Source organism: Stegostoma tigrinum, chromosome 33, assembly GCF_030684315.1.
Source record: "Stegostoma tigrinum isolate sSteTig4 chromosome 33, sSteTig4.hap1, whole genome shotgun sequence".
NCBI classification, from domain to species: Eukaryota; Metazoa; Chordata; class Chondrichthyes; order Orectolobiformes; family Stegostomatidae; genus Stegostoma; species Stegostoma tigrinum.
In genome coordinates this window covers 33,647,417-33,674,299 of record NC_081386.1, presented here as the reverse complement: position 1 = coordinate 33,674,299, position 26,883 = coordinate 33,647,417, and the positions used below count along the sequence as shown (strand labels likewise).

General features: G+C 39.9%; 1 protein-coding gene across 1 annotated transcript in view; it reads left to right on the top strand.

Moving 5' to 3' along the window:
- golm2 (golgi membrane protein 2) overlaps positions 1-26,616 on the top strand; it is a 112,889-nt gene extending 86,273 nt beyond the window's left edge. The window contains exons 10-11 of the mRNA XM_059639264.1: positions 15,961-16,128; positions 23,434-26,616. Of these exons, the coding sequence (XP_059495247.1) occupies positions 15,961-16,128; positions 23,434-23,516 (251 nt within the window). The 3' untranslated portion in view covers positions 23,517-26,616. The remainder of the gene's footprint in view (positions 1-15,960; positions 16,129-23,433) is intronic.
- The last annotated feature ends 267 nt before the right edge of the window (positions 26,617-26,883 follow it).

Genomic DNA, 26,883 nt, shown 5'->3' with positions numbered 1-26,883 from the left:
GTTAGTTTGGTAATGGCCTTTAAAATGTTTTAATGTTCATATTGCAAACAATGCATCGGAGGCAGTTATGGATACCAATCACAACCCTTTGACATTTCTGGAAATATATATAAGGCCAAGAACACCAGCTTATTTCATTGGAGCCTCATATATTACAAGCAACTAATTTACAGATTGTATATGTTGCAGGTTGAGAAAATATTATCATAGATGCTTTATGTGGGTTTAAAAGAGAAATGCTTATATAAGATAGAAAGTGTTGGATGTTTTGTATATAAATAGAATTAGTATAAAATGTTAACTCTAATGAGCTGTGGATCTAGTAATATAGTGGTTTTAAGATTTTTTTTTAAAAAGTGAAGCCATCTTTTTCATAATGGTTCATTTTTTCTTAAGGGTGGAGGTATTGTGATGTTGGTTAGAGTACTTTTGGATTGGGAGGCAGGAAAGTAGAATTTGGTGTTTGTAAATGTAAGTGGGGAAAGCATTGCAAGATCCCTTTTTTGTTTTTTTTTCTGAGCTCGGATTTGAAATGGGTGGCAATGAACAGTTGCTTTGAAGTTTGCAAGTAAACACAACATCTGCATTGAGTTGAAAAGCTGTATGGTTAGCAGGCCAAGCAACAGTTTTTACCAAGACAACAGGCTTTTGAATTTAGCCAAGCAATTTGAACCAGGTACTTAGATACCAAAAACCAATTAAATTTAAGTCTAATGGTTTTGACAATACAGGGACAATCTTTGTCAAAAACAAATTGTCATCAAGGGTTTAAAAAGGGGGCAGTTAGGCAAAGCCTCAGCGCAAGATGCCATCAACCAAAGCTTATGACCCTTGGCTCTTGAGAGAATCACTGCCTCTTTCTTGGAGAAAGCACCATCTAAATAACGATGGTACCAATGGCACAACTAGTTAATATTCCTGCCAGAAGAGTCGACGGTGAAAGCATGTAACTTGGCTGTAATTTTAAGAGACTGAATTTTATTTTTTAATAAAGGTAGGACTTGTATTTATTGTACCATTAGAATCTCGCTTCACTCGGTATGCTTAGTTATTAGAAGGGATTTGTTTGGTTTGCTAATAGTTCAGTTAACTTGATCACTGGATAGATATTGTTACTTGGTTTTAAAGTGAGTGTCGGGTCTATTTTATTGAACTTCTAGATGCTGAAAGGCACGTTTCCCCACTTCTCACACTCCTTTTACAGATCTAGAGGGGAGGTGCTCCTCTTTGTTTTTGGTTTTGGTTCTCCAAATTGGGGGTGGTGGGGTGGGGGAATGTCATCCTCCACTTCACAATAATCAGCAATGGCCTGTTTGAAATTTGCAGGCAAGAGAGTCTGGCACATTTTTCAGGTCATTTTGTTACCTAGATGCTGAGCGAAAAGGTGTTTAGTGAGGAGTTTCTGGCTATTTTCATAAATGGTAAATCAGCTTGGGAAGTTTCAAGTTAGAACTTATAAATTTATATATATTTCAGCTGTGACCTACCTTCTTTACCTAGAAAGAAGGTCATGATCAGTTTAGTGCCCTAAAACTCAGCAACAGATTTTGTTCAGTGTGCAATAAAATGTCAGTTTAATCATGATTAAACAAGGATGTTGTACACGAGTTGATCCAGCATTGTCTTCTGATTTACTGTTGGTTTTTTTAGGATGTGAATTCTGTCCTTATTTGTTTTGTTGTAAATTTCTATGTTGACATTTTATAATGGATGTCAAATAGTGATAGCACTTTCAGGCTCTACAACTGCTGCACTGGTAGCAAGGTATAACCTCGAAACATAGGTGCAGCAATAGGCTGTTCGGCCCCTTGAGTCTGCACCACCTTTCAATATGATCATGGCTGAACATGCAATCTTAGTAACCCATTCCCACCCTTTCTCCCCATATCCCTTGATCCCTTTAGCTGCAAAGGCCACGTCCAGCTTCCAGTTGAATATATCTAATGAACTCGCCCCAATAGCTTCCTGTCCACAGGTTGACAACAAATGAGTTAAGAAATTCTTCCTCCTCTCAGTCCTGAATGGCTTACGTCTTATTCTTAGTCTGTGACCCCTCATTCTGCATATCCCCCCCAGCACTGGGAACATTCTTCCCACATCTAACCTGTCCAGTTCCATCAGGATTTTATTTCTTTGAGATCCGTCATCGTTTTTTTAAATTCCAATGAATACAAACCCAGTCAATACAGTCTTTCCTCATATGCCTGTCCTACCATACTGGGAATCGGTCTGGTGAACTTCCACTGGACTCACTCAATAACAAGAATGTCCTTCCTCCGAACAGGGAACCCAAACTACAAACTGTACTCTGGCTGCACCAGAGCCCTGTATAATTGCACCAAGATATCCTTACACCAACATTCATTCACTATGAAGGACAGCATGTCATTAGCTTTCCTCACTGCCTGCTGCACCTACATGCCAACTTCAGTGAATGTCCCACCATGACACCTGGGTCTCATTGCACCTGAGCATGAAATTGCTTTTGCCAAGTATCTGCCCACTTGGCCATTTACCCTACAGCCTCTTAGCATCCTCCTTTATAGCCACAGCTTAGAGGCATCTGTAAGTTTGGAAATATTGCATTGAATTCCTTTGTCGAAATTGTTAATGTATATTGTGAACAGCTGAGGTCCCAGTACTGAACCCTGTGACACCCCACTTGTTACAGCCTACCACTCTGAAATGGACTCATTTGTTCCAACTCTACTTCCTGTCTGCTAACCAGTTTTCTATCCTAGTCAATATGTTACCGCCGATATCATGAGCTTTAACCTCCTTACTAATCTCGTGTGGAACCTTGTCAAATGCCTTTTGAAAGCCCAGATACGCAACATTTACTGATTCAATATTTACTCTACTAGTCGTATCCTCCCAAAGTTCCAGAAGGTTTGTCAGGCATGATTTTCATTTAGTGACTCCATGCTGACTAGTACCAGTTCTGTCCCTGCTTTCCAAATGCTCTGTTGTTACGTCCTTAATGATGGACTCCAGCATTTTCCCCAACACCAATGTCAAGCTGACTATAAGTCACTACTTTTTCTCTTCCTCCTTCTTTTAGAAAAGAGAGTGGAGTTACATTAGCCACTCTCCAGTCTATTAAAACTGAGTCTACAGAATGGTAATCACTTTTCAGGCAATGCATCTGCTATTTCTAGGGTCACTTCCTTAAATACTTTGGGATGCAGAGCATCTGGCCCTGCGTACTTGCTGGGTTTTAATCCCACCAATTTCCCTACTACCGTTTCCTTCAGTTCCTCCATCATGCATGACCCTCTGATCCGTAGCATTTCTTTGAAGATTATTTGTGTCCTCCACAGTGAAGACAAATCCAAAGTCCTTGTTCAACTGGTCTGCCAATTTGTCCATTATGAACTTGCCTGATTCTGACTGCAAGGGATCTACACTTGTTCTTCACTAGTCACTTCACTTCACCTTCTCTTCATATGTCTATAGAAGCTTTTGCAGTTAGTTTTTGTTTTCTGTCAGCTTGCTTTTATATTTTCTTTCCCTTTTCTGAAATAAGCCCTTCGTCTTCCTCTGAATTTTAAACTTCTCCCAATCCTTGGGTTTGCTGCTTTTTCTGGCCAATTTATATGCCTCCTCTTTGGTTTTAGCACTTCATGACTAACCTTGTTAGACATGGTTGAGCCACTTTCGCTGTTTTACTGTTATGCCAGGTAGGGATGTAGAATTGAAGTTCATCCACGTGTTTTTTAAATGTCTGCCATTGCCTATGCACATCAACCCCTTAAAAATCCTTGGCTAGTTTATCCTAGCCAAAGCGTGCATCATACCACCAAAGTTTTCTTTCTTTTAGCTCAAGATCCACATTTCAAATTTAAATGTATCACTCTCCATCTTAATGAAGAATTCTACCATGTTATGGTCACTCTTCCCAAAAGGATCTTTAACCATAATGTTGCTAATTAATCCCCTCACCCAGCCTAAGATGGCTTACTGTCTAGTTGGTGTCTGTGTATTGGTCAAGGAAACCATCCCTCATTTGAGGAAATCCTCCGTTGCACTGCTACTAGTTTGGTTTGTCCAATCAATATGTAGATTGAAGTCACCCATAATAACTGCTGTACCCTTACTGCATACGTCTCTAATTTCCTGTTTAATACAGCCCCTAAAATCACAACTACTGTTTGATCTGTACACAACTCCTTTTAACTTATTTTTTCCTTTTGGTGTTGCACAGCTCCACCCATGCCGATTCTACATCATCCAGGCTAGTGTTCTGCCTTACTATTGTGTTAATCTTCTAGTTAATCAGCAACACCACCCCATTTCCCTTTCTTTCCTTTCTGCCTGTCTTTCCTGAAAATTGAGTAACCCTGGACGTTCAGGTCCTATCCTTGTTCACGCGGGAGCCGGGTCTCTCTGATCCCAATTACTTCATATTCATTAAGTGTTTGTAAGTCATCCATTTTATTACAAATGCTCCTTGTGTTGCGTTGAGACACAGCCTTCAGATTCTTCTTTTTGGCATTGATTCTAAAGGGCAATAAATGTGTGAAATGTGGCCATTTTTTGATTTTTCTGTTTTTGGATTCTCTACCTTCTACTTTCACACTTCCCCATACTGTCTATTGTTTCTGTCCCTACTTTACTTTCCCACGACTTCCTGCATTCATTCCCATCCCCCTGCCATATTGCTTTAAATCCCCACCCCCGTAATTGCATACAGGTAAAAACAGCATGGACGTGAGAATTATTTGGGAAATTAGCCAGCATGGCTGATCCATATTGTTGCATATTGGAAGTCCAGACAAAGTATAGATATCAGATGAAGCAAGTTTAGACACTGGGAAATTAGGGGTGGCAGCTGTAATTCTCATTTTATTTTAAAGTTGTTAAAAGTCTGTCATTTTTATAGCTTCATTGTAAATTCCTATATGCATAACAATGGAATCTGCCTACGTTAACTAATTACGTATTCACACATCCACCAATACCACACTCCATAAATAAAAATTTTTCATAATCAACGTGGATAAACTTCAAATTTAAAGTAGCAAAGAAAGATGTACAGACCTAAGAATTTCAATATAGCAGCATTCTTTCAACTGGCATCTTATGAACTGACATTTTAATAAACTGGCAGAAATTGTGTTGGGAACACTGGATGTTTGCTTAACTATTGCTATCTTTGTGATATCAGTAGTCAGTCAAAGGTGCAAGTGAGAAGGCTCCCTGCCAATAATTGTGAGGCAAAGTTGCATTATTTAAAAGATTTATGCTGTAAATAAAATACAAAAGTGTGTGTGTGTTCCCTGTATTATGTCTCTCTTAATTTGTGTGTTTTTACATTTATGCAGTCTTTTTGATCAACTCCTGGCCCCAAGGGTGCTGGTTGATAAGTTTGCTGTAATGTAAATGGATCTGATTTTTAATAAAAAGCTCTCCATTAAACTTGGTATTGAATGCATTCACAAAATATCTGATCTAGGAATTAATTTTCAGCAACCTGGAAGAAGAATCAAGCTTTAAAGTTTTTATAGTTATAGAAATCTTGAAAGTGAGAAAAAATCTGTGCAAGACCGAGGCGTGCGGTATTGATAGTTAACTGTTGTGTTCTATGCCATTATGATCCCAGCTGATGGCAATGCTGGACAAATCAAATCCTAGAATGCAACCTGGCTTGATATATCATGGCTTTAATTTTTGCAGTTAGTTCACATCATGGTTAGACACTGAAGCATTCATGAGAGGCTGTAGATGTTTTAACAACAAAACAACTTATCACACAAAACTGAAAACAAAAAAACTAAGGAAAAATATTAGTGATCATTCAAAGTTAAAGCTGGGCATTTAAATTCATGGTACTCGGGCAGACTTAACAAGGTTTTGTGAAAGGTAGGACACACTGGTCAAATGTGTGCGATTCTTTGAGATAGTAATGTACTATCGAAGAGGATCCAATGGATGAACTATACTTGGATTTGGAGAAGACATTTGATAACGTGCCACATCAAAGACAATTGCAGAAAACCAAAACTTATGGTGTATGTAGTAACACATTAACTGGATAACAGGCAAAGAATACATATAAGCAGATCTTTTTCAGATAGGTGGAATAGAATAGATGGTGTGGAACTCAGTGCTGGATCCTCACCTGTTTAGAGTTTAAATAACTTGCGTGGAGGGGGTGGATAAGAGTTTTTTGGAGAGCAGTGGTAGTATACTTCTGTGCTAGGAGGCCCAGGTTTAAGTCCTATCTGCCTCTAATGTGTAATAACATCAGAGCAAGTTCATTAGAAATTTTCCAGTTGGAGAGGCAGAAGATATATTATCAGATTTATTAATGACACATGGTTGGGAAAGAAAGTTGTGAAGAAGGTACAAAGATGCTGCAAAAAAAAGTTGAGAGATGATCTGGCAAATGGAGTAGGAAAATATGATCTTATCAATTTTGGCAGGAATAATTTTTTAAAAATTGCAAAATAGCTAAAAGGCTTGAGGTCGTACAATTTTTGACAGACATCTGGGTGTCCCAGTGCATAAACCAGAAGTTTAGTATGCCAGTACAGCAAGTGATTGAGATAGGTCATGTAATGTTTTCATTTATTGCGAGTAGAGTTGAATGCAAATGTGATAGTGGAGATTATGTTTGAGATATCCAGGGCACTGGTGTGACCACATCTGGAATGCCTTGCATAGTATTGCTCATCTTATTTAAGGAACAATGTGAATACATTTGAAGTAGTGTAGAGAACAGTTACTGGACTAATACCTGGAATTAATGGGTTGACATGTAAGCAAAAGTCAAACAGGCTGAGCTTGTATCCATTGAATTTTGTGTCTGATTGGTCTGAGGGATCTTGACAGGCTGGATGTGAAGACGGTGTTGTGGGAAAATCTAGAACTAAGGATCACTGTTTAAAAATCAGTGCTCACTCATTTTGTAACGAGGTGAAACCTTTTGATGGTTAAGTGTTTGGAGCTCTTCCTGCAGAGCTGGTGGGAAACAAATCTTGGATTTTTTTTAAGGAGTTGGTAGGTAGGCCCTTGTTTAACAAAAAGGTGAAAGGTTACCAGTAGATTGGTAATGCAGATTTGAAATTGATGTGATTTGCCTTGATTTTGTTTTTAGTATGATTGAGCAGGCATGATAGACAGGCCTACTCCTTGTTTGTAAGACAGTTAGAAAGATCTTTGCCACACATCAAAACACCTTTTCAACCTGTTTCCCTGAGAAAGATCACTCTAGTTCAGTTATTTAAATCTAGAACAGTACAACACAGTACAGGCCCTTAGGCCCACGATGTTGTGCTGAACTTTTAGCCTAAACCATCATCCATATGCCTATCTAATAGCCACTTAAACACCCCTAATGACACCGACCACACTACCCCCTCTGGCAATGCATTCCATGCCCTGACCACTGAGTAAAGAACCTACCTAACGTCTCCCCGCCATCTATGTCCCCTCGTAAAAGCTACCTCCACCCTAGGGAAAAAAATCATCTCTGGCTGTCCACTCTATCTGTACCTCTGATCATTTTCTACACCTCTATCAAGCCACCTCTCATCCTTCATTGTTCTAAAAAGAAAAGCCCTAGCGCGCTCAACTTTTCCTCATAAGACCTTCCCTCCATTCCAGGCAACATCCTCTGCACGATAATAAAATGTGAGGCTGGATGAACACAGCAGGCCCAGCAGCATCTCAGGAGCACAAAAGCTGACGTTTCGGGCCTATCTAGGCCCGAAACGTCAGCTTTTGTGCTCCTGAGATGCTGCTGGGCCTGTTGTGTTCATCCAGCCTCACATTTTATTATCTTGGATTCTCCAGCATCTGCAGTTCCCATTATCACTGATACAACATCCTCTGCACCTTTTCCAATGCTTCCACATCTTTCTTGTAATGAGGCGACCAGAACTGGACACACTACTTCAGATGTGGCCGAGCCAGGCTTTTTGTATAGCTGGAGCATAACCTCCTGAGATGCTGCTGGGCCTGCTGTGTTCATCCAGCCTCACATTTTATTATCGTGCAGAGGATGTTGCCTGGAATGGAGGGAAGGTCTTATGAGGAAAAGTTGAGCGCGCTAGGGCTTTTCTTTTTAGAACAATGAAGGATGAGAGGTGGCTTGATAGAGGTGTAGAAAATGATCAGAGGTACAGATAGAGTGGACAGCCAGAGATGATTTTTTTCCCTAGGGTGGAGGTAGCTTTTACGAGGGGACATAGATGGCGGGGAGACGTTAGGTAGGTTCTTTACTCAGTGGTCAGGGCATGGAATGCATTGCCAGAGGGGGTAGTGTGGTCGGTGTCATTAGGGGTGTTTAAGTGGCTATTAGATAGGCATATGGATGATGGTTTAGGCTAAAAGTTCAGCACAACATCGTGGGCCTAAGGGCCTGTACTGTGTTGTACTGTTCTAGATTTAAATAACTGAACTAGAGTGATCTCTCTCAGGGAAACAGGTTGAAAAGGTGTTTTGAACTCAATCCCTGTGTTAATGAAAGCTAACATGCCATATGCTGCCTTAACAACACTATCCACCTGGGAGGCAGTTCTCGGGGAACTGTGGACATGAACCCCAAGATCACACTGCCAAGAATCTTTCCCCTAACCCTGTGTATTCTGCTTTCAAGTTTGTCCTTCCAAAATGAAACTCTTTTCAGGGTTAAACTCCATCTGCCACTTCTCAGCCCAGCTCTGCATCCTATCAATGTCCCTTTGTAACCTGGAACAGCCCTCCGCACTGTCCACCAGGTGACCCACCTTCGTATCGTCCACAAACTTGCTAATCCACCCTTCCACTCCTTCATCCAAATCATTTACAAAAATCACAAATAGAAGAGAATCCAGAACAGACCCTTGTGGTATACCACTCGTACCATGTTGAATATTTTCTGTCCACTACCACCCTTTGTCTTGTAAGGGTCAGCCAATCCTGAATCCAATCTGCCACATTTCCCCCTATCTCATGCCTCCTTACCTTCTGCATGACCTGAGCATGGGAATCCTTATCAAATGTCTTACTTAAATCCATGTATACCACATCCACTGCTCCACCTTCATCCACCTGTTTGGTCACCTCGTCACAGAATTCAATAAGGTTTGTGAGGCGTGATCTACCCCTCACAAATCTATGCTATCACGAATCAAACTGTGCCTTTCTAAGTGATCACAAATCCTGTCTCTCAGAGCCCTTTTCCAATAATCTTGCCCGCTAATCTGAACTGATTTTCTTCAGAATTTTGTTCTTGAACTGTCAAGGCCAATTTTATGACCTTTATACTTGCATCTGCTTGTATGAACCTCAATTCTGATCCCGTAAACCACCTTCAGTACCAGCAACTTGAAGATTTCTATCCAGACTTTCCTGGCTTAGCTGCACAGACTAAAACTGTTGCTGAGGCGACTGTATTAGCCTCTGAACTAACCTGATTCTCCTGCTTAAAGGTGGACTTCTGGATTCTTCTTGACTAAAATATTGAATTTTTTTCATTCTGAAGCCACATCTAAACTAACTGCCTTAATGTGTTTACTCTGCCTGTCATAAACCCAACAGTGCAAACATCTTATCCATTAATTCTGCAGGGGTTCTCCTGTTTTCTTGAAACTACTTTTACCTCACTGATCAAATGATGCTCAGCCTGTCTTTTCGTTTTTAAAAAAAAGTCACAATTGACATATCTAAGATAAAATGGTGTGAAGCTGGATGAACACAGCAGCCCGAGCAGGAAAGTTTGACATTTCGGATCGAGACCCCTCTTCACACCATGTTATCTCACATTCTCCAGCATCGGCAGCTTCTACTGTCTCTAACAGTTGACACATGTACCTCTTTTAAAGTCCAAAATAAAGATTGTATTTTACACCTTTTTATTGGCCTGCCTTTTAAAACCTATTTACATAAGTGATTTTGGACGTGAGCATAGGAGGTATGGTCAATAAATTTGCAGATGACACCAAAATTGGTGTAGTGGACTGTGAAGTTGGTTGTTGGAATACAACAGGACCTTGTTCTGGTGGGCCAGTAGGCTGGGGAATGGCAGATGAAGTTTAATTTTGATAAATGTGCGGTATTGCATTTTGGTAAGGCAAACCAGGGCAGCACAACTAATGGTAGCGTCCTGGGGAGTGTTGAGAAAAAGAGACCCGAGGTGCAGGTGCATAGTTTCTTGAAGGTGGAGCTGCAGGTAGACAGGATGATGGTGTTTGGCCCACTTGCCTTTTATTGGTCAGCAGTCAGTATGAGTTGGGAGGTCATGTTACAGCTGTACAGGACTTTGTGAAGCCACCTTGTAGAACACGGTGTTCCGTTCTGATCTCTCTTCTGCTGTGGGAAAGATTGTTATTGTAGTTGCAAGTTCAGAAAAGATTTACAAGGTTGTTGCTGGGTTTCGAGTGTTTGGACTGTAGGGAGAGACTGAATAGGCTCAAGCTTTTTCCCCTGGAGTGTTGGAGGCTGAGGGGTGTCCTGATAGAGGTTTATAAAATCACAAGTGGCATGGATAGGGTGAATAGCCAACGCCTTTTACCCATGGTGGGGGTGTTTGAAACTAGAGGGCATAGGTTTAGAGTGAGGCAGGGGTGGGGCGGGGGGAGAGATATTAAAAAGGACCTAAGGGGCAACTTTTTCATGCAGAAGCTGGTGTGTGTGTGTGTGTATGGAATGAGCTGCCAGAGTAGGCGGTGGAGGCTGGTACAGTTACCTGTACAACACTTAAAAGCCATCTGGATGGGTACATGAATAGGAAAGGTTCAGATGGATGGGGCCAAATGCTGGAAAATAGGACTAGATTAATTTAGGATACTGTAACTGGTTGTTACAGACAAATTGGACTGAAGGGTCACTTTCCATGCTGTATAACTCTGACTCTCTCTTTTCTAGAACATAGAACATAGAACAGTACAGCACAGAACAGGCCCTTCAGCCCACAATGTTGTGCCGACCATTGATCCTCATGTATGCACCCTCAAATTTCTGTGACCATATGCATGTCCAGCAGTCTCTTAAATGACCCCAATGACCTTGCTTCCACAACTGCTGCTGGCAACGCATTCCATGCTCTCAACTCTCTGCGTAAAGAACCTGCCTCTGACATCCCCTCTATACTTTCCACCAACCAGCTTAAAACTATGACCCCTCGTGCTAGCCATTTCTGCCCTGGGAAATAGTCTCTGGCTATCAACTCTATCTATGCCTCTCATTATCTTGTATACCTCAATTAGGTCCCCTCTCCTCCTCCTTTTCTCCAATGAAAAGAGACCGAGCTCAGTCAACCTCTCTTCATAAGATAAGCCCTCCAGTCCAGGCAGCATCCTGGTAAACCTCCTCTGAACCCTCTCCAAAGCATCCACATCTTTCCTATAATAGGGCGCCCAGAACTGGACGCAGTATTCCAAGTGCGGTCTAACCAAAGTTTTATAGAGCTGCAACAAGATCTCACGACTCTTAAACTCAATCCCCCTGTTAATGAAAGCCAAAACACCATATGCTTTCTTAACAACCCTGTCCACTTGGGTGGCCATTTTAAGGGATCTATGTATCTGCACACCAAGATCCCTCTGTTCCTCCACGCTGCCAAGAATCCTATCCTTAATCCTGTACTCAGCTTTCAAATTCGACCTTCCAAAATGCATCACCTCGCATTTATCCAGGTTGAACTCCATCTGCCACCTCTCAGCCCATCTCTGCATCCTGTCAATGTCCCGCTGCAGCCTACAACAGCCCTCTACACTGTCAACGACACCTCCGACCTTTGTGTCGTCTGCAAACTTGCTGACCCATCCTTCAATTCCCTCGTCCAAGTCATTAATAAAAATTACAAACAGTAGAGGCCCAAGGACAGAGCCCTGTGGAACTCCACTCACCACTGACTTCCAGGCAGAATATTTTCCTTCTACTACCACTCGCTGTCTTCTGTTGGCCAGCCAATTCTGTATCCAAGCAGCTAAGTTCCCCTGTATCCCATTCCTTCTGACCTTCTGAATGAGCCTACCATGGGGAACCTTATCAAATGCCTTACTGAAGTCCATATACACCACATCCACAGCTCGACCCTCATCAACTTTTCTAGTCACATCCTCAAAAAACTCGATAAGGTTTGTAAGGCATGACCTACCCCTCACAAAGCCGCGTTGACTGTATTTGATCAAGCCATGCTCTTCCAGATGGTCATAAATCTTATCCCTCAGAATCCTTTCTAACACCTTGCAGACGACAGACGTGAGACTTACCGGTCTATAATTGCCGGGGATTTCCCTATTTCCTTTCTTGAAGAGAGGAATTACATTTGCCTCTCTCCAGTCCTCCGGTACGACTCCAGTGGAGAGCGAGGATGCAAAGATCTTCGCAAGTGGCGAAGCAATTGCATTTCTCGCTTCCCAAAGCAGCCGAGGACAAATCTGATCCGGGCCTGGCGACTTGTCAATCTTAATGTTTGACAAAATTTTCAGCACATCAGCTTCCTCTATCTCTATCCATTCCAGCATGCACACCTGCTCTTCAAAGGTTTCATTCACTACAAAGTTGGTTTCTTTCGTAAAGACAGAAGCAAAAAACTCATTTAGGGCTTCCCCTACCTCCTCAGGCTCCACACACAAGTTCCCTATGCTATCCCTGATCGGCCCTACTCTTTCTTTGACCATTCTCTTATTCCTCACGTAAGTGTAAAATGCCTTTGTGTTTTCCCGGATTCCTTCTGCCAAGCCTTTCTCGTGCCCCCTCCTGGCTCTCCTCAGACCATTTTTGAGCTCCTTCCTTGCCTGCATGTAATCCTCTCTAGCTGAACTTGACCCTAGCTTCCTCCACCTTATGTAAGCTACCTTCTTCCTTTTCACTAGAAGCTCCACCGCTCTCGTCATCCAAGGTTCCTTAATCTTACCCCTTCTTGCCTGTCTCAGAGGGACATATTTACTCATCACTCCCAACAACTGTTCCTTAAACCGTCTCCACATGTCTATAGTTCCCTTACCATGGAACAACTGCTCCCAGTCCATGCTTCCTAACTCATGTCTAATTGCATCATAGTTTCCTCTTCCCCAATTAAATATCCTCCCATTCTGCCTAATCCTCTCCTTCTCCATAGCTATGTAGAATGTGAGGCAGTTATGGTCACTATCACCAAAATGCTCTCCCACCACAAGATCTGATACCTGCCCCGGCTCGTTTCCGAGCACCAAGTCTAGAATGGCCTCTCCCCTCGTCGGCCTGTCAACGTACTGCGTTAGGAAACCCTCCTGAACACACCTTACAAAAACAGCTCCATTCAAATCTTCTGCTCGAAGGAGGTTCCAATCAATATTAGGAAAGTTAAAGTCACCCATTACAACAACCCTACTGCGTGCACACTTTTCCAAAATCTGTCGACCTATGCTTTCTTCAATCTCCCTGCTGCTATTGGGGGGCCTGTAGTAAACCCCTAACGAGGTGACTACTCCCTTGCTGTTCCTAATTTCCACCCATACTGACTCAGTAGGCAGATCTTCCTCGACAAAGGAAGCTTCTGTAGCTGTGATACCCTCTCTGATTAGTAGTGCTACACCCCCTCCTCTTTTTCCCCCCTCCCTATTCTTTTTTAATCATCAATCATGAAATCACTTTTTCATTTCTAGCATGATATGGCTGCGATTTTAATGAGTTGCATTTCCTGTGATGATGGCAAGCCTGGGATCAACTGAGTGGATAAGATCATGCTTAAATGTAATCATTATTAGGGATGCATTTAATGCAATGAAATGAATATACAAAATTGGCAGGGGAAAACATGACATTCAAATAAACAAACATTGTTCTTGTGAGCTGACACTGTTAATGGTGAAGTGGTCTTCTAACTGATTCTCACTGTTTAGTGACTGCACAGCATGTTCATAGCTTTAAATGGTGTGTACGTGTTTATAAATATACTAATTCTTCTCTGCAACTTGCATTTTTTTTTTGTCACTTTACGTCAGCTTTTCTATAATAGATTCTGATGCTCATTTGTAATGGCAATCATCCAAATAAGCCAGTAGTACAGTTTGGCCACTGGTTTCCCACAATCTCTTGCTGTCTTTCTGTTTCATTCTCAAAATCTTGTCAAAATTTTTGAATTTTTCCTAGAACTTGATCTGCTTTATTTGATTTGAGCAAATTTGTGAACTTTGTGACTTTTAAAATTTATTATGCATATGGGTGTCAGACACTTTATTGTCTATCTTGATTTAGCTGTCAGTACCATCCCTTATGCTATTGTAAGGGATAAAGGTGAATTTGCCAGACTGTTACCAGACCTAGGCCTGCCCTCCCATTAGATCGATGGACAATAAGCAGTCATTTAACCTGAGTGTCACCACGCCTTGGGCAAGGGTAAAAGTTGAGATGGAGTGTCCTTCATGGTAACTCCAACTGGTACAAGAATTGAGCATATTGCTGAAAACATCACTTTGTCCAGCCAACTGAGCTAACCAACCTTCAACTTCCAGTAGTTTCTGCACATCTTCAAAATTGCTCTAGGAAAGTCTAGCGAGCAAACTTCAAAGGTTAATTTAATCTCTTGAGTTTAAATATCTTGAGAATGACCTTTTAAAGACTGTGCAAGAAAGGGACTTTTGATTAAATGCCATCTTGTATTGGCTTGACTATTTATTTAAAAATGTGTAATCATAAGGTAAGTGAGGTTGGGCAAGAAATGAGGGGAAAGGAGACAGTGAGTATTTGTGTTCTGTTACCTGTATGTCAAAATCTAGCTTGTTTTTAAAAAAGCTAATCTTAAGAGCTTGCCTGTTGTTTGGCCACATCAAAAAAGTTTATTTTAATCAATCTGTTGATTTGTGTAATGAGGCACCTCTGTGGCCATCCCATCTTGAGGTGGAACATCAACTCAAAATATCTGGTCCAGAGGCAGGGATACTACCATTGTACAGCAAGGCCCCCTTTAAAATTATATTTTAATCAACCATTTTGGGTGTAATGTGATTAGATCAATATTAACACCATTCATGCAGAGATTCTAATCTCAAACACAAGATATGAGGATGGTAAAGAGATGCAATTACAGAGAAAGGTAACTGTACTTCCTTTCCTAATTTACTTTGTTTAAAATGTTCCTTGAAAGTTGAGAGGGTAAGTCTAAGATAACAATCTTGCCACTTGGCATGTACAGAGCTGTGTGAAATTGGTTGACAAATGTATAGGCATACATATGTGAACAGGGTTATGAATATAAAGTGCTAGATACAACACATTTGTTTGCAATAAACAGTGCATTCTGAGCAGATTTCATTAACACTGTACACTCCTCCAGATTTCGTGATCAGCCATGAAGTAAGCAGAATGTTTTTGTTTTTTTTGCACATAAGTCCGATATTTAGTAACAACAGACACGCTATCAGAGTTTTCACTTCAAACCTAAAACATTTGAGTTTTTGGTTGAATTATTTCCCTTCTCCATTTCCTCATCTTGACAAACTATCAAAAGTCTAAGTATTTGAGCCATGATTCCAGCACGCCTTTGTTGTCATGCCTTACTTCAACAATGTCAACTACAATCCCAACTCTTACACAGATTTGAGGTGTGTGTGCGTGTGTTGCTGCAATACCGTTACACGCCACTCCGCTCGGGGACACCTTAACGTCAAATAATGCTCAACTACGATAAGCTGCTATACAATGATCAGCTAACATCTATGCTTGAGTAGGCTGACAGTGACAACATGCCAGCATATTATTAATGCAAAGGGGAAAACCTTTTAAGGAGTTGCAAGAAATGTTATTTTGCATTTTATTGTAGCTTTTAATTCAACCAAAGGCTTTTGGTTTTTCATATGATGTAACCCTAATGAGCAAAGCTGATGGAGTAGGTTTGAAATTTCAGCAGGAAAAGTTTGATAGTCCAGCTTCTGTTGGCAACTATTGAGGGGGAAAAAATTCTTTTGTTCTTCATTTTCAATGTGGATTTCTGTCTCTTTTTCTTTCCCCTCCCCTCTCTTTCTCTCGCTTCTGACTTGGATCCTTCAGGCCAGTTCTTTGATGAAAATGAATCCCCAGCTGATCCGCAGCATGACTCTAAAGTGGCGGATTATAATGGGGATGATGGTAATGTGGGTGAGTACGAGGCAGACAAGCAGGCCGAATTGGCTTACAATGAGGAAGAGGATGGTGATGGTGGGGAAGAAGACGTCCAAGGTGAGCTTGGGCCTTATTTCCTTGAAATTGAGAGCTGTACTAAATCTGTGTGTTATCTGCCGAATACCCGCTTTATGGCTCCAAAGGACAGTTTCTGTTTGGTCAGACTGGTATCTTTTTCCAGTCTGTTGCTTTGTTTACATTCTTAAACCATATGTATATTTTATCACACTAGTTGTAAATATCCAAAATCTCAAGCATCTGCAAGCTCAGCACAACTTGCCGTCAGTTGAGCTGTTCGGTCCTGAAGAGAATATCATTTTTCATAGGCTTGTTTTCTTTACAACCCTCTGTGCCTTGTCTGTCTCCCATCTTCTTGCTCCTTTTTGATTTTCTGATAATTCTAGGTTGATGGTTTAATTTGTTTTCTTGTACTTTAAAAGACTTGTTGTTCTTTTCCTTCTAAAATGAGGTTTGGGCAATTTTGACCCACTTTCCAATGAGTGAAAGAACTGTAGAGGCTAAGCTAACAGTTATACTGGAGAGGCAGTAACTGTACTTTAGATACCTGATTTTATAGTTTCTCCACGTAAGGAATAAGGTAGCTTCAAAAATTTTGCTGAATGGACAACTCTTCTTGACCTGTATGTTCGTACGCTGTGAATGTGACATTCATAAAATAAAAGCGCGTCCTTTTGTGTGCAGTGGCCTTACTTGGAAGAGCCGTTATTTTTCATCTTGTGATGCAGCAATTGCGCCTAGTGTTGGTGAATCCAATGTGTTTTTACCATGGCAGGTCATGAATAACTTCCTCCTAAATGGAGAGCATGCATTGATGTGGAAATTAAGATGGTAAAGCCAGCAAAATGGTACAGAACTGTTCAGTGAAGTTCCTATGACTGAAGTTAAACCATTAAGTTTCTCCCCAGCCATGAGCTACAGTGTAAATTCTCAGTTCCAGTTAGGCTGTTGTTTGGTGAACATTGGAGGAATAAGGAGCAAGGTTAGATCAAGAACTTCCTTGCAGGTGGACTGAAAGTCAAGAGTTGCTCATGCCTCCTTTTGTATGTCTTGTGTATGTAGAAGAGGAAATTGCCTGCCTGGCCTCTACTGGGATTTGTATATGTTATCTAAAGTTACAATTAAGGAGGTAGGATTATCGGATCAGCCATGATACTAACTGAATGGTGAAGCAGATTTGTTCGGCCAAATGGCCAACTAGGAAAGGGGATTAAAAATGCTTAGGAGGAGAGAAGAATGAAGTGCTAGTTTTGTTTAACCACTTAGAATTATACTTTTTTAAATGCATTCTGATCTTGCCTAGATAATTGGTAGTATGTATGCAAGTTTGCAAGTCTAGCAAATGCATAATTATTTATTGTATTTAAACTACATAGTCATGCAGATAACACATTTAGATTCAGTTTCAAATTTGTGTGCATGATACCATCTTTGCACTGCATGTATTATAAGCTTGACTCTGGCTTGTTTTCTGTCCAAGTTCTACATGCAAATCCCAACCTTTCAAAAACAGGATGGCATCATTTGTGTTTTTCACTATTCTGTCTCTTACTAGTTTCAATGTGATGTGCATTCACAGTTTAGTTATCACTGTCATTCTAAATTTGGTTATTTTGTCTTTGCATTGTGAATGTTTAGTTGGGTTTTGTTAGGTGTTTAATTTGGTTAGTTATTCAAGTTACATACAAGGTTAAAGATTAATAAAATGTTGGCGTCATTAGAATGACTGGAGGGAAAGATTAAATAAGATGGACAAATATGAGAATAAGCGCACTAATTGTGGTTAATAACCATTAGGTTAATATTCTTTTCTGAAAAATTACGTCATCTTGGTGAATGGCCGTACACCAAATTCAGCACCGTACCTGTGACCAGAATGTACTAATTGTCATAATTTTGGTTATAAAGAGCTTTATATTTGTTATCACAGTTCACATAGTGGATAAAATAGGATTCTGAGATTACTTAATGACTGTAGTGTGTAAGGCACTGTTGACAATGCAAACAGGTGAACAATAGCTATAGAATAAATCATTTGCTCAGCCTGATGCACAACTTGGATTCTTCTCCATTTCGGTGGTTTGGTTTCTGGTTTAATTTTAGCATAATGCTGCTCAGTATTCATCTTCAAGTGCTGAGCAGTGTCATTGCTACTGAATTATTTGAGATATTTATTGTTATGAGTTACTATGGTTGAATTCCATTTTTTTTAGACAGTTTCATCTAAAGTGGAGTTTGCCTTTTTAAATTTAAATAAAACACTGATACTAATGATTCGTGGTGCCAGGTTGTGTCCAATCTTTAATTCTATTGTTATTTACCTTAAATTGTTACTTTTCTCACTTTTAAAAAATTCTCTTGTAGCACATAGACAAACCTTTAAGAACTGTTTATTTTTTTAAAAATTTGAGTGTTCCTTTTTAGTGCAGTGTCTTGAATGCTGAGAAACAATGTTTCACCAAATCATTTTTATCCTGTAAAAACTAAAAGAACTGCAGAGGCTAGAAATTGAACAAAAATAGAAATTGCTGGAAAAGCTGCCTGACCTTTTCAGTGTCTGTGGAGAGAAATCGGTTGATGTTTTGGGTCCAGTGACTCTTCCTCAGTTCAGTTTTGCCAGATGCTGCCAGACCTGCTGAGTTTTTCTGGAAATTTTGTCTTTTTTATTATTGCAAGACTGAGAATTACTCCTTATGCTTAAAATAAGGAGCAGATTTTAATTGTTATGCATGGGATGGAAATAACTTATAGATGCAATATAAACATTGTAGGATTTGAGAAATTGTCCACATTTTTAAAACACAAACCTTATAGTTGTGATGAAAATATTATTACCCATTCTGTAAAACTTTAAATTTCTGTCTAGAATTGTGAATTAGATGGAATCATAGAATCCCCTACTGTGTGGAAGCAGGCCATTTGGACCATCGAGTCCACACCCACCCTCCGAATGGCATCACACCCAGACACTCCCTAACCCTGCATTTCCCATGGCCAGTCCACCTAGCTTGCACATCCCTGGACAATGGGCAATTTAGGATGACCAATTCACCTAATCTGCACATTTTTGGACTGTGGGAGGAAACCCATGTAGGTACAGAGAGAATGTGCAAACTCCACATAGACAATTGCCTGAGGCTGGAATTGAACACTGGTCCCTGGCGCTGTGCGGTAGCAGTGGTAACCACTGAGCCGCTGTGCTCTCAGGAGGGGAAGGCCATTTATTTTCGAAGCAAAGAAATAACTAATAGTTTCTCTCCTTCTCCTTCCCACATATGTTTCTTCACTCTTGTGTGCATATGTTTGCTGTCTTGTTTTTCTTTATAATGCAGATGGTGAGTAAAATTTACTCTGGAGACCTTGTATGTAGCCCATAGGGCATTGATGCATTCATTGACAGGGAGATGAACTGAATACAATCGGACTTGGAAATGTAATTTTCTTGCTTCATTTTCTCATTCTAAAGCTACACTCCTGGCTGGTATATCAGCACTGACATGGAACAACTTCAGCTTCTGTTCTAACAAAGTTGTAGGGCCTATGCCATGTGTTAACATCTGTTCTGTTCCTGCTGATAACGTAACTTCATCTCTGTGCTGTCTGTCTTCAAATAAATTATCGCTTTAACCTCTGTCATTTTAAAGCACTGCTGACAGTGCCTCAATTTTAGTTGAATTAAACACTGCTGAAAACACTCGATAGATTGAGCAGCTGCAATGAAAGAACAAAAGGAGAGTTAACATTTTTTGGTTTGGTCCTGAAAAGCTCTAGTTCTCTGTTATTTCTTCAGAATTGAATTTTCCAATCTGATTCAATCCAATGGATCCTTCTCTGGCTTCAATTTCTGGGTTTTGAATATCTTCTGATGGGAAGAGTTGGAGCATATCTTTGTGATTTTACCAGAACCCTATACAGTTCAAGTATTAAAAGCCATCCATTTGTGCAGATTTATGATTTTGACCCATTTTAGCCTGATAAGCCATACCATCTTGACTAACATAAATGCCACTTCTTTTGGATTATTGCTGTTTATATTCGGTTTGATTCTCTTGTCATTACTAAATTCCTTTCTCCAAGAAGTATTAAGTATAATTAAGGAGGTGGTTTTACTTTGTTCATACCCCTGTGATTTCTTGAGGCTTTTTGTATTTTCTTTAACTGCTTGATTACTCTATTAAAGTTGAAAATTATCTAAAATTGTTTCGCAAATGTGTACTGTGTTCCTCTTGCATGCTGTTAAATTGCATTTGTATTGTGCTTCTGTCTTGTAACACTAGTGACATGCAAAATGTGCTATGGGATTAATGTTTAAAGAATTTCAATAGCCTTTTCAGTCTTGATTTTCTAATCCATACTTCCTTGAGAGAAACTTCTCTTGGTCTAGCAATCGTTGTATGTGACTAGCCATCGGCCTACTTCAAAACTGCTTGAAATGCACCTCCAATTGTATGACACGGCATCTGATTTGTTGGTTCTAGAGAATAGACAGTGGAAATATGCTGTAGGAACTTTTAATGGTTACTGTGAATGCAATCTCCTCATCCATTTCATGGAGCAATTTGTTGTCTTTTGTGCAAAGAAGATTCATTCAAATTATTCCTCCTTGAGTGAAGAATAAACTTTGAATACAATGAGATTATAGATCATTAAAGTGCAGAGATTCCTGTGATGAGCTAATCCGTGAATCTCCAATTCAGAATGAAGGTACAGCAAGGGTTTAGGAAGATGTGTGGAATGTTAGTGTTAATTGCTATCTGGATGAAATATATGAAAGTAGGGGATGTTTAGCTGCAGTTCTGCCAGGTACTGGTGAGATCATTATGAAGTGGAGTACTACGTACAGTTTTTAGGTTTTTAAGGCAGGGCAAAAGTACTTCTCCAAATCCTAGGATCCGAGGCTTATCTTATGTGGAAAGGCTGGATAGGTTGGGCCTGTATTCAGTGGCATTCAGAAGAATGAGATTACTTTAATAATTTAGGCCATTCAGAAACTTAATGTTTGACAAGTGCTGAGGATGTTCCTCCTTGTAGGAGAGACAGTTGAAGAAACATTGAGAATAAAGGGTATACCATTTAAGACTAAGATGATTAGTTTATGAGCTATTGGTGTATACTTCTTCACTATTGAAGGCAGTGTTATTGAATGTTTTTAAGGCAGAGGTAGGTATACCCTTGATTAGCAAGGGAGTTGAAGTATATTGAGAGCAGATGGAGACTTCAGAGATAAGCCATGATTTTGAGTGGCCTACTGCTGTGTTTAACTTGTAGTTAAAAACATACAAACATACAACTAAATCAGTTATTGCCAATGGTTTTGTGACTTCGTCGTTATTACTTGGTGCTGTTATATGCTGTAATTCCTTAACAGGGAGACATCAAGGCTGTTTCTGATGTTAGGGGATTCAGCTCTTTAAAAATTAAATCATTGTATATTAATTACAATTATTTGTTGAATGAGAACTGCCAAGTGCATTTGCAACAGACAGTTGTACAAGAATGTTGGTTTCCTGTTTTTGGAAAATTATTATTCTTTACCTGTTTTGGTTTTGATAGGAAAACGAGGTGATCTTCTCTAATTAAAGAATTAACTTGTGTCTAGAAGCTGGAGAAATGTGAGCAGCTCCTTTGATTCAACATTTAACAAACTGTAAAAGGGCAGTCACTTTTTTAATTAGTTGTTTTCCATATTATTTGCACATTGTGTGTACATTCTTCAAGTGAAAAAAGTACTCTTTGGCTGGCAACGCCCATCTTGTATTACTGCCCGTCAACAGGGTAGTTTTTTTAGTGTGTGGATCAAAACTATAATTACGCTTTTGACAAGTCTTGATCTTTGAATTCAGACTTGGTGCTGGATTTTTCTCTGGTATCAGGTGCTAGAATGTTTACGCAGGGCAGCAGTCCTTTGTGTCGACGTGTCTTCTGTGAGCTCAACTTCTTTTTAATTAGATCACTATCTGGATGTGGTAAGTTTATTTCAACTCTGCTCAAGATCACCCTGATCTAAAACAGCAGGTCTTTAAGTGTGTGGAACAGGACCTTGAATTGAAAATGTGCAAAGATAGAAGCTGCATCACTTCAGAAGGGTAATGGTCTCCACTGGATACATGCTCATCAGATGCTTTTCCTTGAAAACAAGATGAATTTTGTTTTAGATAACAAGGTGTAGAGCTGAATGAACGCAGCAGGCCAAGCAGCATCAGAGGAGCAGGAAAGCTGACATTTCGGGCCTAGACCCTTTTTCTGAAGAAGGATCTATGCCCGAAACATCAGATTTCCTGCTCCTGTGATGCTGCTTGGCCGGCTGCATTCATCCAGCTCTACACCTTGTTATCTCTCGTTCGCCAGCATCTGCAGTTCCCACTATCTCTGAAACAGCTTTTACTTAAGCATAAGTTGTATTGATGTAGTCAGTAGTTCAAATTGGTGACTCAAGATGGACTTTTTCCCTTTTGGTTTAAAGAACCTTCTGAAGAAGGGTCACTGGCCTCTTAACTCTACTTCCTCTTCGTATATGCTGTCAGACCTGAGTTTCTCCAGCAATTTGTTTTTATTTCAGATCCTTAGCATTTGTAATTGTTTTATTTATATAGTCAGAATCATCTCCTGTAACTCGACAGTTGATTAACAATGCTGGCATCATTGACTAAGTAACTGAGTGAGATATTGAAGTCACAAGTTACTGCCTTGAGTTACTGTCTTCTGAAGATGACAGGTGTGGAAAATCTCTAATTTAATTTGGTCTATTTTCTCCCACTGAAAAATGAAGTATGACTGAATAGCTAACATTTTGGACATTGGAAAAGGTGCAGAGGTGATTTACCACGAGGTTACCTGGAATGGAGGGTAGGTCTTATGAGGAAAGGTTGAGAGCACTAGGCCTTTTCTCTTTAGAATGACGAAGGATGAAAGGTGACTTGATAGACGCAAACAAAATGATCAGAGGTATAGATAGTGGACAGCCAGAGACCTTTTCCTAGGGTGGAGGTAGCTATTACGAGGGGACATAGATTTAAAGTGAATGGAAGTAGGTTATGGGGGAGACATCAGAGGTTCTTTACTCAGAGTGGTTGGGGCGTGGAATGCATTGTCAGAGAGGGTAGTGGAGTCAGCCTCATTAGGGGAATTTAAGCATCTATTAGATAGGAATATGGATGATAGTATAAGGTAGTGGTGGAGATTAGATAGACCTTGGGTTTAGAGTAAAAGCTCGGCACAAGTGGGCTGAAGGGCCTAAACTGTTCTATGGACTAATTGTTAAAATGTGTACTGTAAATGCATTCATGAGATTATTTCTGAACTTCCATTTAACAATTTTGTTAATTCTCTCATTCCTAATAACAGATGAGGAGGAACAAGATCTTCCAGGGGATGTGAACAATCCTGTTGCTTATGAAAATCGCCACTTTGCAGCTGATGGTTTGTAACTGTTTGCCTGAGATTGAACCCAAGTTGATGGCTGTGGAAGGAATATCGTGTGACTTTGATGCAATAATGCAAAATTGTTTTACAGTATGCCATGGCCTTTTTTTAAACAAGTGCATTACTTGATAAATTAGAGTACTTCTGGTGTTGATGTCTGGTGAAATTGAAGGTGATGCTGACTTAATATTTCTTAAAATTACAGGCAAATTGTTTAGATTGATTTATAATTACAAACATTTGCGGGGGGGGGGGTGGAGGAGGGAATTTCATTTACCTCTGTATATTATTTTGTATATTTTGTACTTTTGAAAATTTTATGAACAAAGTTTAGTTTTTGTTTTGAAGTTTAGAGTTCATAAAACCATTGCATAAATATAATATCAGTGAAATGACTATCTGGGCTCGCAGTAATCTGCTATATTTCAGGTTAATCAAAGTAGCATTTGTGAACTGGTCTGTTTAAAGTTAACTATATTTAAAACAAACTTAACAAATGAATAGCTGAAATATTTTGCTTTGCACAGCCTCTACAAGATTTGATTTTGCTTAGTGAAGTTTTTGCATTGTGCTGTTAAGACAGTAAATGTTGTCTCTCTTTTTGAAGTGATGCAAATCTATTTTGGTGATTTTAAATGCGTTCTAACTTTAACAGGAAAAGAATATATAGATACATGCAGTCATTGACAAATCCAATGCAGCAGATGAAATTCAACTGAAGTCTTCAGTAGAAATATATTTTGGAGATAAATTTTCACATGTTACTTCTGTAGCTTCCATCAAAACATGTTTATTGCTATGTAATTTTAAAAAAAACAGCAATGAAATTTGGAAAGTGCTACCTACAACAGACATGGATAATTCACTTTTGTGGAGATGTTGCTGGATCTGAGGAGGATTACAGGGGAAGTCAATGATGTTTCAGAAAAAAGCTCCATTTTGAAAACTCTGATGCAGCATGACCCTATGTGGGTGGTGGTTATTGGTACGGTGAGTAGATTACTGTATTAACTGCTTTCCTGATGAATCAAACATTAGATACCACCTGATCATCTCTGATCAGCAAAGATTGGCTGTCATGTCTTACATTAGCTGGCATCAAATAAAGTATAACCCTATCACATGGATGTTTGGGTATGGTTTTCATTCCTTGAGACCCAGTTTGCCAGTTATTTGTTTTAGATTTTTCCCGTGTTCCACAGGGTTGCCACAATGCTGGCTGATGGCTGTTACAGCAACGTTGTTTTTGGGTTTGGCTATGGTTTTGCAACTGGATGCCCGTCCTGCCACTAACTCCTGACTTGTATGGCTGGGGGCTGACACCAATGCATGTGGAGCTGCCTACATCAGTGGCTGGCTGGCTTTTGTTTTGAAGAGTTTTACATTTCCTGCCACCAGTTTTTTTTTTTTTGTTTAGTTTCATTTTTTTGTTTGGGTGAGGAGCTAAATTTCTTGGATGGCTAAGGTGCAATATACAAGGCCTGGGATGGCTCATACTAAACCAATTGTGGCTCTTAGTCTCTCATTTGATCGTTTTTAAATGCAGATTTGCACCCAGTCTCAATTTGCAGGCTGCCGGCAGAACTTAGGGTGATGGGAAGCCTAGAAAGTGACAGTGATCACGGCCTCATGGGAAGGTGTGCGGGGATGTCATCCTCTTTGAATGACCTCCTTCTAATGTTGAAAATCCGCTGTTGAAAGTGACCTGTTTGGGCTTTGGGTGGGTGGGGTTCTGTCAATGCTATTTTTTTTCAACATTGGGTGCACTCTTGCGAAAATAAAAGACTGTGGTCCCTGTGGGTGCTCCCTTTCCCAACGTGTGGCTTGCCCCTTCCACCGATCCAAGTAGGGCCCTAGACAGTAGGGATTATGTGTAGTCCCAGCCCTGATCACGCTGCAACTTTGGAGGAGCAGCTAGGATGAGCGGTAATGTTTTCGCTGCCAACTTTTTCCCTAACAGAAAGGGAAATCCTACTGTCCTAACAGTCCTGACCTTGGAGTGAGTATTGAACACAGGGCCTTCCAGCTCAGGCAGGAGTCCTAGCCAGTGAGCATCTTCACGTCCCTCCTCCTATCTTCCATTAATCTCATGAAATTTGTTTATTTTCCCCTTTATTCTTATGAGGATATTAAAATAGTGTATAATACTCCTATTGTCATTTTAAACAATGTCTTGTGGAGCTGAAGATAATTAATGCTTTCAAGACTGTAGAAATCAGCAAAAGTGAAATGTTGCACTATTACATTTAAAGTGACTATTGTAGATCCTCTGTATTGTACAAAAACCCCCCTCTAACTTAACTGTTGAAGCATGAGGCAAAAAATACTGTGAATTAGCAGACTTGGGAAATATAGACAGACTAGAAATGTATTGCAATATACTATCTCTGGTAATTTGAAATCTTGTTCAATTAGAATATTCTTTATTAGGTGTAATAATTTTGGTTGCACAGTTTATACTTAAGAAAAAGTTATGATCAGAGCAAAAAAATTGGGATTTCAATGGATAGAAAACTAATATTTTGTTTATGTATAAACTCAAGTTTAAACCACATTCTACCTTAGACTCTCTGAAATAACGTGACACTGCAGAGCTTCTGGTGTTTCTTTTAATTTCACGCGGGCTAAGGTGGCTATCAATAGGATTGATAAATCTTCCATAATTGTGGGATCACACCAATGCTATTGAGTGGGCACGACAAAATGTAATATGAATGTTAAATCACTTTAAAAATTAATCAATCATAAGTGAACAGTACAGCTCATAATGAACCTTCTGGCCAGTCAATTGTTTTATTTTATGGTTCCAGTCATTATCTGAAGCACTCTACTAAAATTACATCATTTCTAATTTGTTCTGGGTATCTTATGCTGTAATTGGCAAACTTAGTAACACAAACGAAAGTCAGAGTAGGTCTGCCTGTGTGCAGCTTTTTTGGGGAGGGCTGAGGTTGTTCTTTTTCCAAGTTAAATAATTACTTTGGATTTCGTGCTTCTGGAAATGTTACATTGTTGTGAAATTGTAAGAAGATGCTGCATGGTAAAATGGTTTATGTTTCTCTGATTTGTTTACAATACTTTGAATAAATGACCTATTTGAGTTGATGTGGAGTGTGTGTTTGTGAAATGCTGTTCATTGCTTACAAGTGGGGCAGTGGCCTAGTGGTATTATCACTGAACCCTGGTAATGTTCTGGGGACCCAGGTTTGAATCCTGCCACAGCTGATGGTGGAATTTGAATTCAATAAATGTCTGGAATTGAGAGTCTAATGATGATGATGAATTTATTGTTGATTACCAGAAAAATCTATCTTGTTCACTAGTGTCCTTTAGGGAAAGAAACTGCCATCCTTACCTGGTCTGGCCTGTATA